Source organism: Colias philodice, chromosome 15 (assembly GCF_061535455.1).
Source record: "Colias philodice isolate Cphi_HAF_F1 chromosome 15, ilColPhil1 Martin Lab GWU primary, whole genome shotgun sequence".
NCBI lineage: Eukaryota > Metazoa > Arthropoda > Insecta > Lepidoptera > Pieridae > Colias > Colias philodice.
Genome location: NC_143100.1, coordinates 6,764,710 through 6,779,865, shown reverse-complemented (window position 1 = coordinate 6,779,865; position 15,156 = coordinate 6,764,710). Strand labels below are relative to the sequence as shown.

General features: G+C 33.4%; 2 protein-coding genes across 2 annotated transcripts; one reads left to right on the top strand and one right to left on the bottom strand.

The window, feature by feature from the left end:
• Positions 1 to 1,468: 1,468 nt before the first annotated feature.
• Urod (uroporphyrinogen decarboxylase) lies at positions 1,469 to 4,568 on the top strand. The gene is made up of 7 exons (XM_089704398.1): positions 1,469 to 1,645; positions 1,723 to 2,010; positions 2,326 to 2,484; positions 2,726 to 2,869; positions 3,619 to 3,774; positions 3,926 to 4,093; positions 4,185 to 4,568. The coding sequence occupies exons 1-7, from the start codon at positions 1,628 to 1,630 to the stop codon at positions 4,326 to 4,328; spliced, it is 1,077 nt and encodes a 358-aa protein (XP_089560524.1). The 5' UTR covers positions 1,469 to 1,627; the 3' UTR covers positions 4,329 to 4,568.
• CSN3 (COP9 signalosome subunit 3) lies at positions 4,446 to 14,375 on the bottom strand. The gene is made up of 9 exons (XM_089704397.1): positions 14,018 to 14,375; positions 12,519 to 12,673; positions 12,321 to 12,417; positions 12,021 to 12,238; positions 11,684 to 11,881; positions 11,207 to 11,359; positions 5,318 to 5,449; positions 4,883 to 5,065; positions 4,446 to 4,639 (listed from the first exon to the last, which is right to left on the bottom strand). The coding sequence occupies exons 1-9, from the start codon at positions 14,133 to 14,135 to the stop codon at positions 4,559 to 4,561; spliced, it is 1,335 nt and encodes a 444-aa protein (XP_089560523.1). The 5' UTR covers positions 14,136 to 14,375; the 3' UTR covers positions 4,446 to 4,558.
• Positions 14,376 to 15,156: the final 781 nt, after the last annotated feature.

Below are 15,156 nucleotides of genomic sequence, written 5' to 3'. Positions count from 1 at the left end.
GGTTTGGTATAAAAAAATCTTACTGATAGGTCGCTATGTCGCTTGGATGGCAACAAAAACTACGGCGACCCCTCTCATTTGTGTTTTTTCGTTTTGATCGAAAGATAGCAGGTAGGCAAGCTCTCTTGCAAACTTTGTTTATACCTACTAACAACATTACATTCGACTCCATTTATTGGATTCGTATTGGATAGGTAGGTATTAGGTGCATTAACCGTGCAATAGTTTAACGACACTTTCATCAAACCAATTCAATAATATTATACTTATCCTAGAGAGACAACATTGACTTTGCAAATGTTCTTGAAATAAAATTGAAAATGCAGCATTTTTCAAACATGCTGCGATGTTTAAAAAATGCTACCTACATGTGTGCATGTGCATGCGATAGTACCTACCATATCGCATGGTATAAAATATATTCATCATCTTTAACAGCCAGCAACCCTCATTTGCGGCTCGATTTAATTAGGCAACCATATTTTATAATTAAAAGAAAAAAAATAGCTTTAATTTGATATATGATTCATAAATGTGCGTTATGAACGTATAAATGGATTGAAATCATACCTGTTTGCACCAGGCTGCGATTGCGGCCAGACGAAAAACGGCAACCGTGGTTTTTTAGAATCTTTATGTAATTTGCCGTGATATGTAGACTATAAATGTGAAAACAAGTGAACGGAATTTTTTTCCAAAAAATCGATGTGAATAATTTTAATTAAACATGCTTCCGGCCAAATTTTGACTGGCAACCTAATCGGTAGAAATTCTCCTAATTATAAATATACATAAAATTTTGGTTTCATAAAAAAAAATATGAACGAAGTAATCCTGCGGTGGGATGTAGATTAGTACTTTAAAGAAGCAAGATACCTAACTAATTTTAAACATTTTAATAATTGATAAAACGTCTATCATAGACTTTAAAATTGAAAAATTGTAAGTTTATTTTAATAAAGTAATCGGCAAGACATAAATTATAAGCAACAACATTCATAAATTGCGTAAACCTTGGCGTAAACATGTTGAATTTTTGACGTGACAATGTCTTATAATTCGATAGAACCGGCTGCACGCACGAAAAAACATGACTCATGCGGCGTTACCTCGCTCTGAGGCGTTCCGTGCAAGCGAGAGCGCGGAACGAGCGACATAGAAGCACAATCGGCCGTTGTCACGTTCAACTATCGTCAGTAAACCGACTTTACAGACAACCATTTTTTTTTACATTTGTGCAAATAGAGATGGTCATAGTTCATGTGAAGAAAGTATTTTTGGATAAATCTTACTTATCGATCTTGATTATGCTTTAAACTTTACTAGGTATTTTAAAATTTATGGTCTATTAAGTTTGTGGTAGTAAAAAGCACAACATGATTATTATCTATAAAAAATTGTAAAATAATGTATCTGTTGTTCGAAAGTTGACATTTGACAGTGATAGATAAATAGATGTCAATGTCATTCCATTGGCAACTGTTGAACTGACACATTAGCAGCAAGTTTTTCAAACTTTTGCGATAGATGATATTTACTTTTTATTAAATTGATAAGACTTAGCTCCCAAAAAAACATCAGTTCTATTTCTAAGAGATAAATCAGAAGCGATAAGCTACTATATAAAATGGAGTACACAAATAAGGTTATTATTTTTTTTATTTCAACGTTTTTAATTAGCATACTTGTAAACCTACTAATTTAAATAATTGCAAATTTCAGAACTTTCCGATACTAAAAAACACGAGACTGCTGGATGCCGCATTGGGTAGAGAAGTGGATAAAGTGCCGGTATGGGTTATGCGTCAGGCAGGGAGATATTTACCAGAATTTCAAGAAGTTCGCGCAAAACACGATTTTTTTACAGTTTGTCGTACACCGGAGCTAGCTTGTGAAGTGACCTTGCAGCCGTTAAGGCGATACGATCATTTAGATGCATCTATCATATTCAGTGATATTCTTGTTATTCCGCAAGCTCTTGGAATGATAGTGGAGATGCATCCTGGAAAGGTATTCTGAGAATTTCTTTTACAATGTTTAACCCCTTGTTTCAATTCTGTTATCCCAATTCTACCAAAGCACATCTTGATTCTCTAGAATCCATTTGAATTTGGTAATTATCTGCAAAACAATCATGTATTCAATAAAGATCGACCCTTGCAACTGAAGGATTTAGAACTTTGAGCTGCCTTGTATAAATAATTGTTATACACCTTTATAGTTAGTAAATTTTGAATTTTCAATATAGAATTTTTTATTCATTCTATAATACTATGTGACTTGAAATATGTTTTATTTTATTACTATAAACATGTATAATTTCAGGGGCCTGTCTTTCCAAAGCCACTAGTTGATCCCTCTGAAATAGACCAACTTCAAGAAGAGGGTGCTGTTTCTAGACTTACTTATGTTGGTCAAGCTATTACTCTGACCAGGCACAAAATTGAAGGAAAAGTGCCATTAATTGGATTCACAGGTGCACCTGTGAGTACTATATATTTATTATTATTGCAAATAATTAATAAACATAAGTATTTCTTTTATACATAAATTAATTTATAATGCCTTTACAATGTTATCATGCATTAAAAAACAATATTAATTATTGAGTAACCTTGTTTGCAGGATATCAAGAATTACTGATGCCTAGTTTTATTGATACCTTGAAATATAATGAGATGATTGACCTCATATTGTATAATAATTATTGTACTTTTTTTTTTAGTTCACCCTGATGGGATATATGATAGAAGGTGGTGGAAGCCAAACTATGTCTAAAACAAAGGAATGGTTAGAAAAATATCCTAAGGATGTCCACAGACTTCTAAGTCTACTCACAAGAGTTATAATTGATTATCTTGTAATGCAGGTATGTTATATTGATTGTGATTTGTTATTTATTATGTTTATTTCATATATTTATATTAAGTCAGGGAATATCAATATCTCAAAAACTATAATTAACACCTTACATACAGTATGAATCAAACTTAATGGCAGCTCGGAACATTGTGCAATCCAATGCGCAGAAAACAATTTTAGATATTAGCCGGACATTAAGTGACCTGTGCACCTAACTTCCGAACCGCCATTAAGTTTGAATTGAACTATAACACCTTGAAATATTTCTTTTCATGTCGATCAATTTATTTCACTAACAAAATTTTTTATAGAACAGGGACAAACCTAATTTTATAAGCATAAAGCATTGGTTGCCTTATCCTGTATAAAGTGTTTACTTTTCTTTCCTGGCAGAGTGCTATTTTATTTGTAATGTATCAGACTAATCATAGCTATGGACCCATATAACATTTCATACATTAAGGGCTGATTTCTCGTTCCTTGGTTAAAACTTATTCGTCGAATAATGTATAAAACTACCATTTTTAAAACGTATTCTAATGGCCCGTATTTGACAGTTTACGCGACATTTTAATATTATAGTGTAATACGTTATTGGACCGATAAGTTTTATCCATTCATTAAAAAATCGGCCCTAAATCCTATTAATGATTATTTGCTTCTAACAAAACCGTTATAGACAAAAGTTATAACACTAGAAAATCAAATAGTGTTGATTTACAGTTCTTAATTACAAGTTATTTATGATGATTGTAGGTTGAAAGTGGTGCTCAACTATTGCAAGTTTTTGAATCTAGTGCTGATCATCTCACAAGGGAGCAATTTGCTGAAATATCAGCACCATATTTAAAGGACATTAGATCTGGAGTAGAAAAGAAACTTCAAGAGAAAAATCTTGAACAGGTTCCAATGGTAAGTATTACTTGTATAAATAATTTAATTATTGAAACTGTCATATGAAATTAGAAAGATGCAGAATATAGAAATAGAAAAATAATAATAATCTGTTAAAAATAAAATAACAAATATATTGCAGTTTTTTTAACACACAAATCTCTTACAGACCGTTTTTGCAAAAGGAGGAGGTCATTCTTTAGATGTCCAAGCAAAAATGGGCTACGAAACAATTGGTTTGGATTGGACAGTAGATCCTGTTGAAGCAAGAAAAGTTGTTGGTGAAAATATTACTTTACAGGGAAATTTGGATCCACAAGACCTATATAAAACACCAGTATGTTGAAATAATAAATTTTTATAATACATATATCATACCACTCATTAAAACAGTGGCTATAATTAATATCCAAATGTATTTCTTTCAGGATGAAATAAGAAAACTAACAGTGGATATGGTCAAAAAGTTTGGTAAACACAGATATATTGCTAACTTGGGTCACGGTATTACACCGCAGACACCGCTTGAAAGCATGACTGCTTTTACAGAGGCAGTCCATGAAGCATTATAAATTGCTCATTCTATCAGCAACATCTATGAACAAATTGTTTTTTTTTTATAATAATGTATAGTATAATATTATTATATTGTTTAATTTGTTTTATATTATATAGTTTAAACAAACACATTTTTTATATTTGTAATCTTTTTTTAATAATGGGGTAAGTGATACTTGTATGTAAGTTCATACATTTAATCACTAAAGGCTTACATAATATTGTTATGTTACAAATAAAATCTTCACATAGAATATGTTGTTTTTGAGTTTTGACTTGTTGCTGGCATATCTTCATCGTGGCATCCAACAGATTTTTTCACATACTGAAAACAAATACGAATAAGATAATTACATACATTACATATTTCATGTACAAAAATCTAAATTCTCTACTTAAATACTAAAAACATACACTGATAATATACTATTACGTCATATTCTTTTTCAAATTTTTTTGTAGTAATATGAAATGCCCATTTTAACTGTTTTCATGCAATGTGGCTTTTTATAACTAATTTAAGGCACTTTTTGTGAAATAGTTTGCTTTCACAAACATATTCATATACCTGTGGGTTCACTTGAATTTGTTCATCCATTTCTTGTATGTACTGGTGAAGTTTAGTGCAAGCAGCCATTTGTTGCTCCAAAACGCACAAAGTCTCTGGGGAGGCATATTTCTCAGGACTATCCAGGAACACCACCATACCATCTTTCTGATTTATCATGGCATATATTTCACCTTCCTCAATCTATATTGAATAATACAAAGAAAAGAAAGATTTGTAACAATTTAAATTAGTAATAGGGAATTTAAAATTTGAAATTTTATCACTGTTAAATGGATACCTTTTAAAGATAACATAATAGTCTATCAATTTTGCCATGAAATCAGTTCCTTTAAACAATCAAACCTAGAATAGTTTATACAAGTTATAAAATTCATATAAATAACAATATTATCTACTTTTTAATAGGCATTTAAAAATAAAATAAATATTCACCATATTTAATATATATGATTCAGCTTGAGCAGGCCCAGATAACTGAACCCGTGATGCTACATCACTTAAAGATAGGGTCAAAAATGTTTTGGTAAGACGTTGTATATTCTTTTTGTACATTGAACTGAGCACCTGAAAATTAAAATGTTGAGTGAAAATATATTTTAATATTATTTGATTACTTTTTTACTTTAAATAATAATAGTTAAAAAAAACTAAAAAACACGCTTTTTATAGAAAACCGAACTAAAAAATAGAAAATTTTATCAAATTAGTGTATTGTCATCAGTCCTCAATAAATCTACAAAGTTTGAACGAAATCTGGCCGTTTAAAGTGGGTCAAAATCGCGCCCAAAGAAGTCGGTTACAAACAAACAAACATACAGGTGAAGCTAATATAAAGCGTGTAATAAAAATGCCAGGCTATTGCCTAAACCTGAAGATAATACCTAATGAAAGGTCAAAAACATTAATTAAACTGATTTCCTTATGTATTTTATTTCGTCACCTAGGAATGTATAACCCCATACAAATTACCATTCCATATTCGTGTCACATTTATGGTCCCTATTACCCGCGAATAGATAGATAGATAGATAGATAGATAAAACGTTTATTCATAGAACACAATCACACTTACAAATAAAACACAAAAGATAAAAAACAGTAAACAATACAGAAAACACTCATACACACAGAAATATTAAAAGTATAACAATTAAACCGTTAATGTGCACTGCGTTCTACGAACAGGCCTTGGCTCAGCATAAATGTCTGAGTTTTTTAAAGAAACCCGGACGCTGATATTCTGCCAATGCCTCTTGAGGGCAGAAAATTAAAATAAACTTAAATAAATGGATAGCAAAGGAGATAAAGGTTAAATATTTATAAAATTATAGTATACAATATCAATAAACATATAGGTACACAAATGAAAGGGAAATACACAATATAAGAAATAATAATAAACTTCAGGAACCAACAAGCATTCCACAGAAGGTGTAGATAACTCTGTGGGCTTACGCCTTACGGCGGAAAGACTGTGCAAATGAACAAAAATAAACTAAGAAAAAATAAATAAATACATCAAAATTATGGAACTGATTTTTGTATTCCTAGAAGGTAGTCTCGATAGACAGTTTTGAATCTTGATTTACAACAAATGTTGCGTATGGGCGGAGGAATGTCGTTCCAACATTTTGTTGCACAGTACTTGAAACTGCCGCGGAAAGCCATTGTTCTATGTTTTGGAATAGATAAAGTATTGGTACCGAATCTAATTGGGTTACAACCACGATCCTTTCGCCACGTTAGCTTGTCAAACAAGTAAGCAGGGCGTTTGGTCTTCAAAAGGTCAAATAGGAAGCAAGCCAGATATAATTTTTGTCTACCTTTCATATTCAGAATATTTGATGAATTCAGAAACGGAGTGATGTGAGATCTAGGTGGAACATTGAAACAATATCTAATGCAAGCATTCTGTATTCTTTGAATCAAATGTTGTGATCGCTGAAGAAGGCATGGCCCATAGGTGTTTATACAATAATTGAGTTTAGAAAGAACAATTGATTCGCACAAAAGTAGACGAAGATCAGTGGTTATGAAAGGACGAAGTTTGTAAATCACTTTCAAACGATAAAAGCAGTTACGAACAGTGTCCAGCACATGACTTTCGAAATTAAGATTGTTGTCAAAAAGTAGCCCTAAGTTTTTAGCCTCATCTACTTCAACGATTGGAATGTTGTCTATACATAAGGATAAACACAAATCTTTGATGGATCTCACCTGCCGCTTCGAACCAATTACCATAAATTTGGACTTGTTGGGGTTTAGTATCAATGAGTTCTTAGAAGCCCATGTAGAAACACGATCCAAGTCCTGCGACAACCCATTTAAACACTCCGAGGGATTATCACGACTTATTGGCGCGTACACCTGCAAATCGTCCGCGTAAAGGTGATAATTTGAATGTTTAATACACTCAGTTATGTCCGCAGCGTAGATGGTGAAGAGAAGGGGCCCAAGGATTGAACCTTGTGGAACACCACGCGCAACCGACAGTACCGATGAAAAAGAAGATGTACCATCATTTTTTGTGATGACAACCTTCTGAGCGCGATGGGTGAGATAGCTTTCGAACCACTGAAGCGATGAGTCATTGAAGCCATAATAGGAAAGTTTACTAATCAAGAGGGATAAATTTAGAGAGTCAAAAGCACGTGAAAAATCGAGGAGTGTAAGTATAGATGCACTGCCACTATCCTGGGTAGACAGGATATCATCAACTACCTTCAACAAAGCAGTACTAGTACTACGAGACTTTCTGAAGCCAGATTGGAGTTCCGGTAATATGTTATTTTTTTCACAGTACTCAACTACCTGATTGTAAACAATTTTTTCCAATAATTTGGAAAGATACGGGAGAATACTAATAGGCCTAAGATCTTTAAGTTCTGTGGGATTATTAGATTTAGGAAGTGGGCGAACAAGAGCCAATTTCCACTGTGATGGGAAAATTGAGGATTCCAGGGATTTGTTTATGATGGATGTTATTACTTTTAGTGTAGATGGCAAAGTGAGCAAAATCATGTCTCTGGATATATCATCTGAGCCCCGCGCATTCGATTTAATAGAAACTATAAGTTTACCTACAATATTTTCATTTATAGTACTGAACTTAAAAGTATTTTGACAAAACCTGTGACTTTTGAAGTAGTTTAGTGTGCTTACATCTGCATCACCAGTACCAGGTATATTAAGAAAGTGGGTATTAACAGCATTTGGGTCAGCGAGATGATCAGGCAGATCTATACAATTATTAAAACTGGGTATAACATTACTTTTTAAATTTTTCCATAAAACCTTTGGATTCTGAATATGAGCATTAATGTGAGTATCATAAAAAGCTAACTTTTCTTGATACATACATACGTTTACAAAAGTTTTTAGCGATTTATAATACAATTTGTCGTCAGTTGATTTACTTTTACGATATTTAGAATGAGCTTCATCGCGAACTGACATCATAAGACGAAGGTTAGATGTCAGCCACGGAGTTTGGCTCTCTTTAACAGAGATAGTCTTAACGGTGGCGTGTTTATCGAATAATGACAAAACACTAGAATTAAAGGTATTCACCATATCGTCGATGTTTTTTATGTGACAAATATCGTCCCACGGAAAAGAAATAAGGTCATCGTTGAAAGCTTTACAGTTTATATCTTTTAGGGGGCGGTAACTAAAGAATTTAGTAATAGGTTTGGGTTTTTTTATTTTGAAATCAGCGAAAATCATAGCATGACCACCAAGTTCCGGTATGTGATGTACAGCAGTGGAGGAAACATTCATATTGGTGCATAGTAAATCAATTAATGATTCACTATGAGATGTGAAATGAGTAGGTTCATTTATGTAATTTACAAGACCACAACACTGAAGGAATTCAGCAAGTCTGTTACATTTATTATCCTTCTCATTTAAGGTGTTTATGTTGAAGTCACCAAGTAGGATAACAAAATCATAATCCGAAAAGAAAGAAACTGATTCTGTGAGGGAATCGAAAAACAGATCAACATTTTGCCAGGGCGGTCGATAAGCTGTACCTATTAAGATTTTATTGCAGTTGATATTGGTTGTTATCCAAAATTGCTCAACTGAGGGATAGGTGGTCGGATGGGAACAAGTACGAACTGACATATCACGTCTAATGAAAAAACCCACACCACCTCCTCGCGTGCGAGCACCCGGAGGACGTGGTATATGGCGAAACGTATAATTGGGTATACGTGGCACGCAACCGTCTTGACCAGGACGAAGCCATGTCTCATTTATAGCTAAAATATCAGGCTTATGTTTTTCGAATGCAACTTGAAATTCGTCTTGTTTTGAACAAATAGACCCAGCATTAAAGAGACCAATTTTTAGAAATTTATTCTTAATCATATTTATAGGAAAGTAGCTTTAAGAAATGTAAATGAATTAAATAATAGAAATAAGAAAGAAATACGGGTAAATATGTATATATAAATAATATAAGGCAAATTGAATACTTTAATAGGACAGTAAAGTAGTAAGTATAAAAGCAAATAATTTGTATTAAAAATTCAATAAATAAATAAGCTAATAATATTATAGAATCTTTAAATTTAATATAAAATGATAAAAAATCATAAACCAATATATATTTACTCATATAGATATTAAATATAAGAACACAGTGCACTGGCAGTAATTTCTTACAAACTACAGATCTCCAATTAAGATAAAAACCTATTTTTAAATAAAAACTATTAGAAAAATGAATAAAATAATTAATTAAAACAAAATACAAACACAAACAAACGAGTTTAGTACCATGACATTCAAACTTAAATGCATAACTAATTTCATGTTGATTACAAATATATTTCCAGAAAATAATTATGACAGACAATGAAATTATGTACATAATTTTTAACAAATTATAAAAGGAGTATGAACTGGATACGAAAGCTTTTATAAGATAACATAAATTACACATTGCAATGAAATTTTTTACATAAAAACATAATAAACTGACATGGTAAAAAATGAAAACAAAATTATCATAAAAATTATGAGCTAGAAGGGGGATCAGAATGCATCTTAAAAACCCGGTCAATGTCTTCTTCTGTTTGTAATCTATGTATTATACTAGAATCCGTACGCCTTGCAAAAACACGGCCCTCACGGGACCAAATATAACGCCACTGCAAAGCTTTGCCCATGGACCTGGCCTTACCGAAAATGACACGATTTTTTTGTGTCAGTCTTTCGTGGATATGGACTCGTCTTGCATCATGATTCGGAAGACCAAGATCCGTGGTGGTAGTGCCACGCCGTACTCGAGCGTTTTTCAAGAAATCGTCACGCAGAGAACGTCTTGAAAAACTAATACACAGGGGGCGCACACGGTTGTTTACATCTAAATCATAATTAGTTGCATCAGTTGTCAACCGGCGTTTAGACCCGACACGACGCGCGGACACGATGTCGCGTTCATCTAAAGATATCCCGAGTTTGTTCGCTAAAGTGATCGCTATATGTGAGGCTGATTCTCCATCGAATTCCGGTATACCTGATACTTCGACATCATTAAGTAAGCCCGCCTGATCGCGTTGATTAAGTTCTAGTTGTAATTGTTTGATAGTAGCGTGCATATTTACGGTCTCCTGTGAAGTGGGCTGTTGTTTACATAGTTGAGACAATTTCAAATGCAGTGAAGTGTTTTCGGATTCCAAGTTATTTATGCGCTCGCGGTAAGTTGCTAATTCATTTTTGAAATCCGTAAATTGTGAGAATAGGAAGTCGGTGGTTTCATTTAATTCCTTCTTTAAACCATTTATAGCCATATTGATTTCGGACTTAAAATTACTGGTGAGTTTTGTCTCCATATCGACGAACTTAGACTCGAGTAAAGTAGAAAATTGGTTTAATGTAATAGAGGCATGTTCCAAAGGGACACTTGTAATCGACATATCCTGAGCCATGTCCTCACAAGACATTATACTGTCCTCCATACCTGGTTCATGCAGTCTCCTCACGGGTGTATTTTCGCCTTTTCTACGTAACATTAGAACAGGTTGGACATAACCATTTTCGATTGGAATTTTTATAATGAATATTATAATAAGTAACACTCATATTTATACATAGCAGATGATAACACTCATTACACTTAGAACAAACGACTTCGTCTTTTTTTATTATGTTGTGGCACGCTGAGCACTGCATTTTATTTATTTTTATTATTTAGATTGAACTTAAAAATGTTTTCAAAGAAGATTGATACTTAGATTCACTTAAATTCAAAGAGCTTTTACTGTATTAACAGTAGAATATGAATATTCAACCATGACTTGAAAAGATTACCTGATTGACCAATCCCATATTTTTGTCACGGACAAATGTTTCTCTGTGTTTAACAGCAGCATGTTGTGATGCAGCCAAATCATGATAAGCAACTGACAGAGGCTTTAAGAAACGGCTCACAACTTGGGAAGTGTATTTGGGCATTTGTAGTATCTGTAATTAACATGTCCATTGTTTTATTTATTTACTAGTACTCTGCCCGCAGCTTAGGAAAGAAACACACAGATTCCATTCCTGTGGGATTTTTGGGATAAAAGGGTACATGTATTTACCAAATTTCATCCATATAGGTTCATTGTTTCATAGTATAATTGTGTAGAAAGTATTGTCAAGAAGAGACAGACGGGCATTACTTTCACATTTATGATATTGGCAAATTATTTTTATGAAACTCAAAAAGGAAATAATATTTACATTTTTAAACAAAAATAGTAACTACCTATGCAGATAAAACATAAAATTTAGATCTTGCCTTACCTTTCCATGTAAAATAAGAGAAATTAAAATATATTTCTTGTAAGCTTCAAGCATTATATGAGATACTACCATCGCTGGGACGGTTACAACCACTTCAAAGAAATATAGAGCTCTTTCATAATTTTTAAGTGCAGCATATATCATTCCTCCGTAATAATAATACAGTAAAAAATGTTTTGAGTCATTATTTCCTCCAAGCTGAAAAATTTCAATTGTATAAAAATCAACCAATATTTAAAAAAAGGGTAAATTTATGTGTAGTTACCTAGTAACACTTATTCACATAAAATTTAAATATAATTTAGATAATGATGTATAATAAAAACCTCTACTGTACCTCTGATCCTATTCCCGTAACATCTGTATCTAGAAATTCGAGGGCTGGTTTCATACATTTCGATAGTAGACACAATTGGCACAAATCAGCATGAATTGATGTTAGTTGAGAATCAAACAACTGAATTTTTCTTATGGCTTTTTTCAATATCTCAATGCCTTTAATTGGTTGTTTAATCTCAACAAGGTGGTCGGTAAGCAAATGACACAATTCTGCATCTAAAAACAAACACTTAAATATAAAATCGTCATGAATATAGATAAATATGTTTTGAATAAACTTATTAATTACAATACATACATAACTCAGGACAGAATCTGACTTGTTCTCCATTACAATTACTTATAAAATCACATATTTGTTGAAACATAGTTGTTTTATCTAAATCGCTAGAACCCTGTAAAAATTTAAAATGTTTGGTTTAGGCAAAAATAGGTACCTACTAAACATTTTTGGTATGTTTTTCCTCCAAACTATTATTCTATATTCTATACTAACCTGAGGCAATGAAAACTTAGCTACCAGTACTGCCAAGACCCCTAGAGAATGTTGTTGTATATCAAGAGTTTCAAGCACTGTATTTAAATGAGCACTATTTCTCTGCAACACTTCATCCGATTTCGATATAATATCGCAGAGGTCACGAAAGTTTCCTGAAATTGGAATTTAATAAGATTAAATAATTTGGTATTTCTTTAGAAATTTGCGGCACGAATTAAGGGGGGGGAGGGGAGGGAAAGGGAGGGGGGAGGTAAGGGGAGACCCCCTATAAAGTGGGGGGGTGAGGAAACCCCCCCTTCTATTTTTTTTTAATTTTTTTTGAGATTATATATTTTATACTAGCTTACCGCCCGCGGCTTCGCCCGCTTTGACTTAAACCTAATAAATTATACACTAAAACCTTCCTCTTGAATCACTCTATCTATTAAAAAAAACCGCATCAAAATCCGTTGCGTAGTTTGAAAGATTTAAGCATACAAAGGGACATAGGGAAAGAGAAAGTGACTTTGTTTTATACTATGTAGTGATGTAGTTAGAAATATAACGAAGATTATGGGCTTTCTTGACTGCTCCGGCGCTGCAGAACGTGGCGCTTGCCCCCGTGTACCTCGTTGCAGGCAGGAGTCTTCACTCGCCTTCGTAGCTTCGGCTTTTTGGTCGCCTTTGGCGACCAGCCTCAGCCACTCCGGCTCGCTTGACTCTGCCTGCTCCTCAGCACACGCGGGCGCCACGCTCCTCCGCGCCTCCGACTTTTTTAATACACTCTAGTGTATGACAGACAAGTACCACGTGGAATCGGGGTGGACAGATTCGGTTCTGTGATTAACAATTTGTGTGCAATATAGGTACATACAATAAAAACATTTTTTTTACATAATTATTTATTCAAATCTTGTATACATGTTTGATATTTACAAAGGCAATGAATGGATCCATTTTATTTTTTTCCACCCATCGTCTCCACATATTCTATAATATTATCACCGAAGTTTGCTGGGTGGTTATAGTTATCTTTTTTAAAAAATCTTTTTACAACATGCCACTGGGACTCAAATGGGTCAGAGGCAACAAATGGGTTGTCTGGGTCTGAGTGATTAACTTTTTTATGAACATACCCATATTGCCCCAAACAATCATATGCTCGCCAATAACCTGTATGAATTGTTGTCCCCTCAGCAACATGCTTTTGAATGAACTATCGTTTTTAATATGTACATTAAGACATTTGTTATCTCTTTCAAACACAATTCTTGTAGTTTTGTCAATGTAACTCAAACAATTTTGAACATAATCTCAAAAATTAAAAAAAAGATTTCTCTGTAATTACACGTTTCCGCACGAAAAGCCGCTAATGTATGTTTCGGGGCATCATTATCGATCGATAAAAATTAAAATCGCGCCGAAATTCGTGCCGCACGTTTCTAAAGTCAACCCAATAATTTTATTATGTGGAAATTAAACATAATTCTCATAATAAAAAACACAGAAAAACATACCTGAAGCTGATATTGTTCGTACATTGTTTACAAATTGTTCCAATGGCGAAGCCATTTTATGTAGGAGTTCACAGTTATTGAAGGTAGTGTAAGGATTTGCCGAAAAGGGCAATATCATAGATATAATGTGTAACGTATTCAAATAATGTGTATTTTTATCGTAGCGACAAACAAGCTTTGCTAGCGGTTATCAAAATATAAACTCAACTCAGTTAGTGGAGAATTCTGCTTTCTGATTGAATTATTTGAAGTCTCCTGTCATTTTTTTCAAAGACGTCAAACTCTGCACTGTGTTTTCCAATTACAGCACTAGAGCGCATTATGCGGCATAATGCTTAACGTTGAATGTTCCAACTACAGCAACGCTTCGCACAATCGAGCACTCATAAAAGTAATGCGCGTGAATTGATGCGTGCAATCGATTTATCGTTATATAGTATATTAATTGTTGGAAAAAAAATTAAAGCTTTCGTTTCATTGTAGTTTTTTCGAAATAATCAAAGTTAATTCAAATTGTGTTAAAGAAATAAATATAAGTATGGATGAAGGTACAAACATTGACTTTTTTTTTATATTTCACATTTAAAATGTGAATACAATTATTTCATTTTAGAATTCGAATCTACAAACAAATTTGTTTACAGGAATATGCTTGCATTTTATTATAATATGGTTAGGGAGCCAGGTGCAAATTTGGTTAACTATTTCCTCTCAAGAGATAATTCGTCAGACGCATGAGAGTATAGTATTATAAAGCCTCGTGAACGTCAGCTGGCGCTCGGTTGGGGGGGTGAGCGGTTGTAGCCTCCCACGCACATAGGAAAAAAAATACATTCATTCATTCATTTCCTCTCAGCTAAAAATTTGTCAAATTGTAGCTAACCCAATATCTCAACGAAAAAAAATAGTCAGCTGGTTACAACATGGTGTATTATACGTCAGCTGGTGTCTCGAACATGAAAGTTAAATTTAAAGAAAAATTTATTTTCCGTTATTTCCTCTCAAACAAAAATTTACCTGATGATAGCTTATATGTAACTGTGGATAAATATATATGTCAGCTGGCTGTATCTTGGTGGAAAAACCGTCAGCTGATACGGGAGGCTACAACCGCTCTTCCCCCCAACCGAGCTCCAGCT

Excerpts from the sequence above, each read along its gene's own strand:
- CSN3 (XM_089704397.1), bottom strand. The coding sequence starts at position 14,135 with ATGATATTGCCCTTTTCGGCAAATCCTTACACTACCTTCAATAACTGT. Across the intron at positions 11,882-12,020 it reads TTACGGGAATAGGATCAGAG|CTTGGAGGAAATAATGACTC; the intron begins GTACAGTAGAGG and ends GAAATTTTTCAG. Across the intron at positions 5,066-5,317 it reads AATCATATATATTAAATATG|ATTGAGGAAGGTGAAATATA; the intron begins GTGAATATTTAT and ends TATTCAATATAG.
- Urod (XM_089704398.1), top strand. Across the intron at positions 2,011-2,325 it reads TGGAGATGCATCCTGGAAAG|GGGCCTGTCTTTCCAAAGCC; the intron begins GTATTCTGAGAA and ends GTATAATTTCAG. Across the intron at positions 2,870-3,618 it reads TTGATTATCTTGTAATGCAG|GTTGAAAGTGGTGCTCAACT; the intron begins GTATGTTATATT and ends TGATGATTGTAG.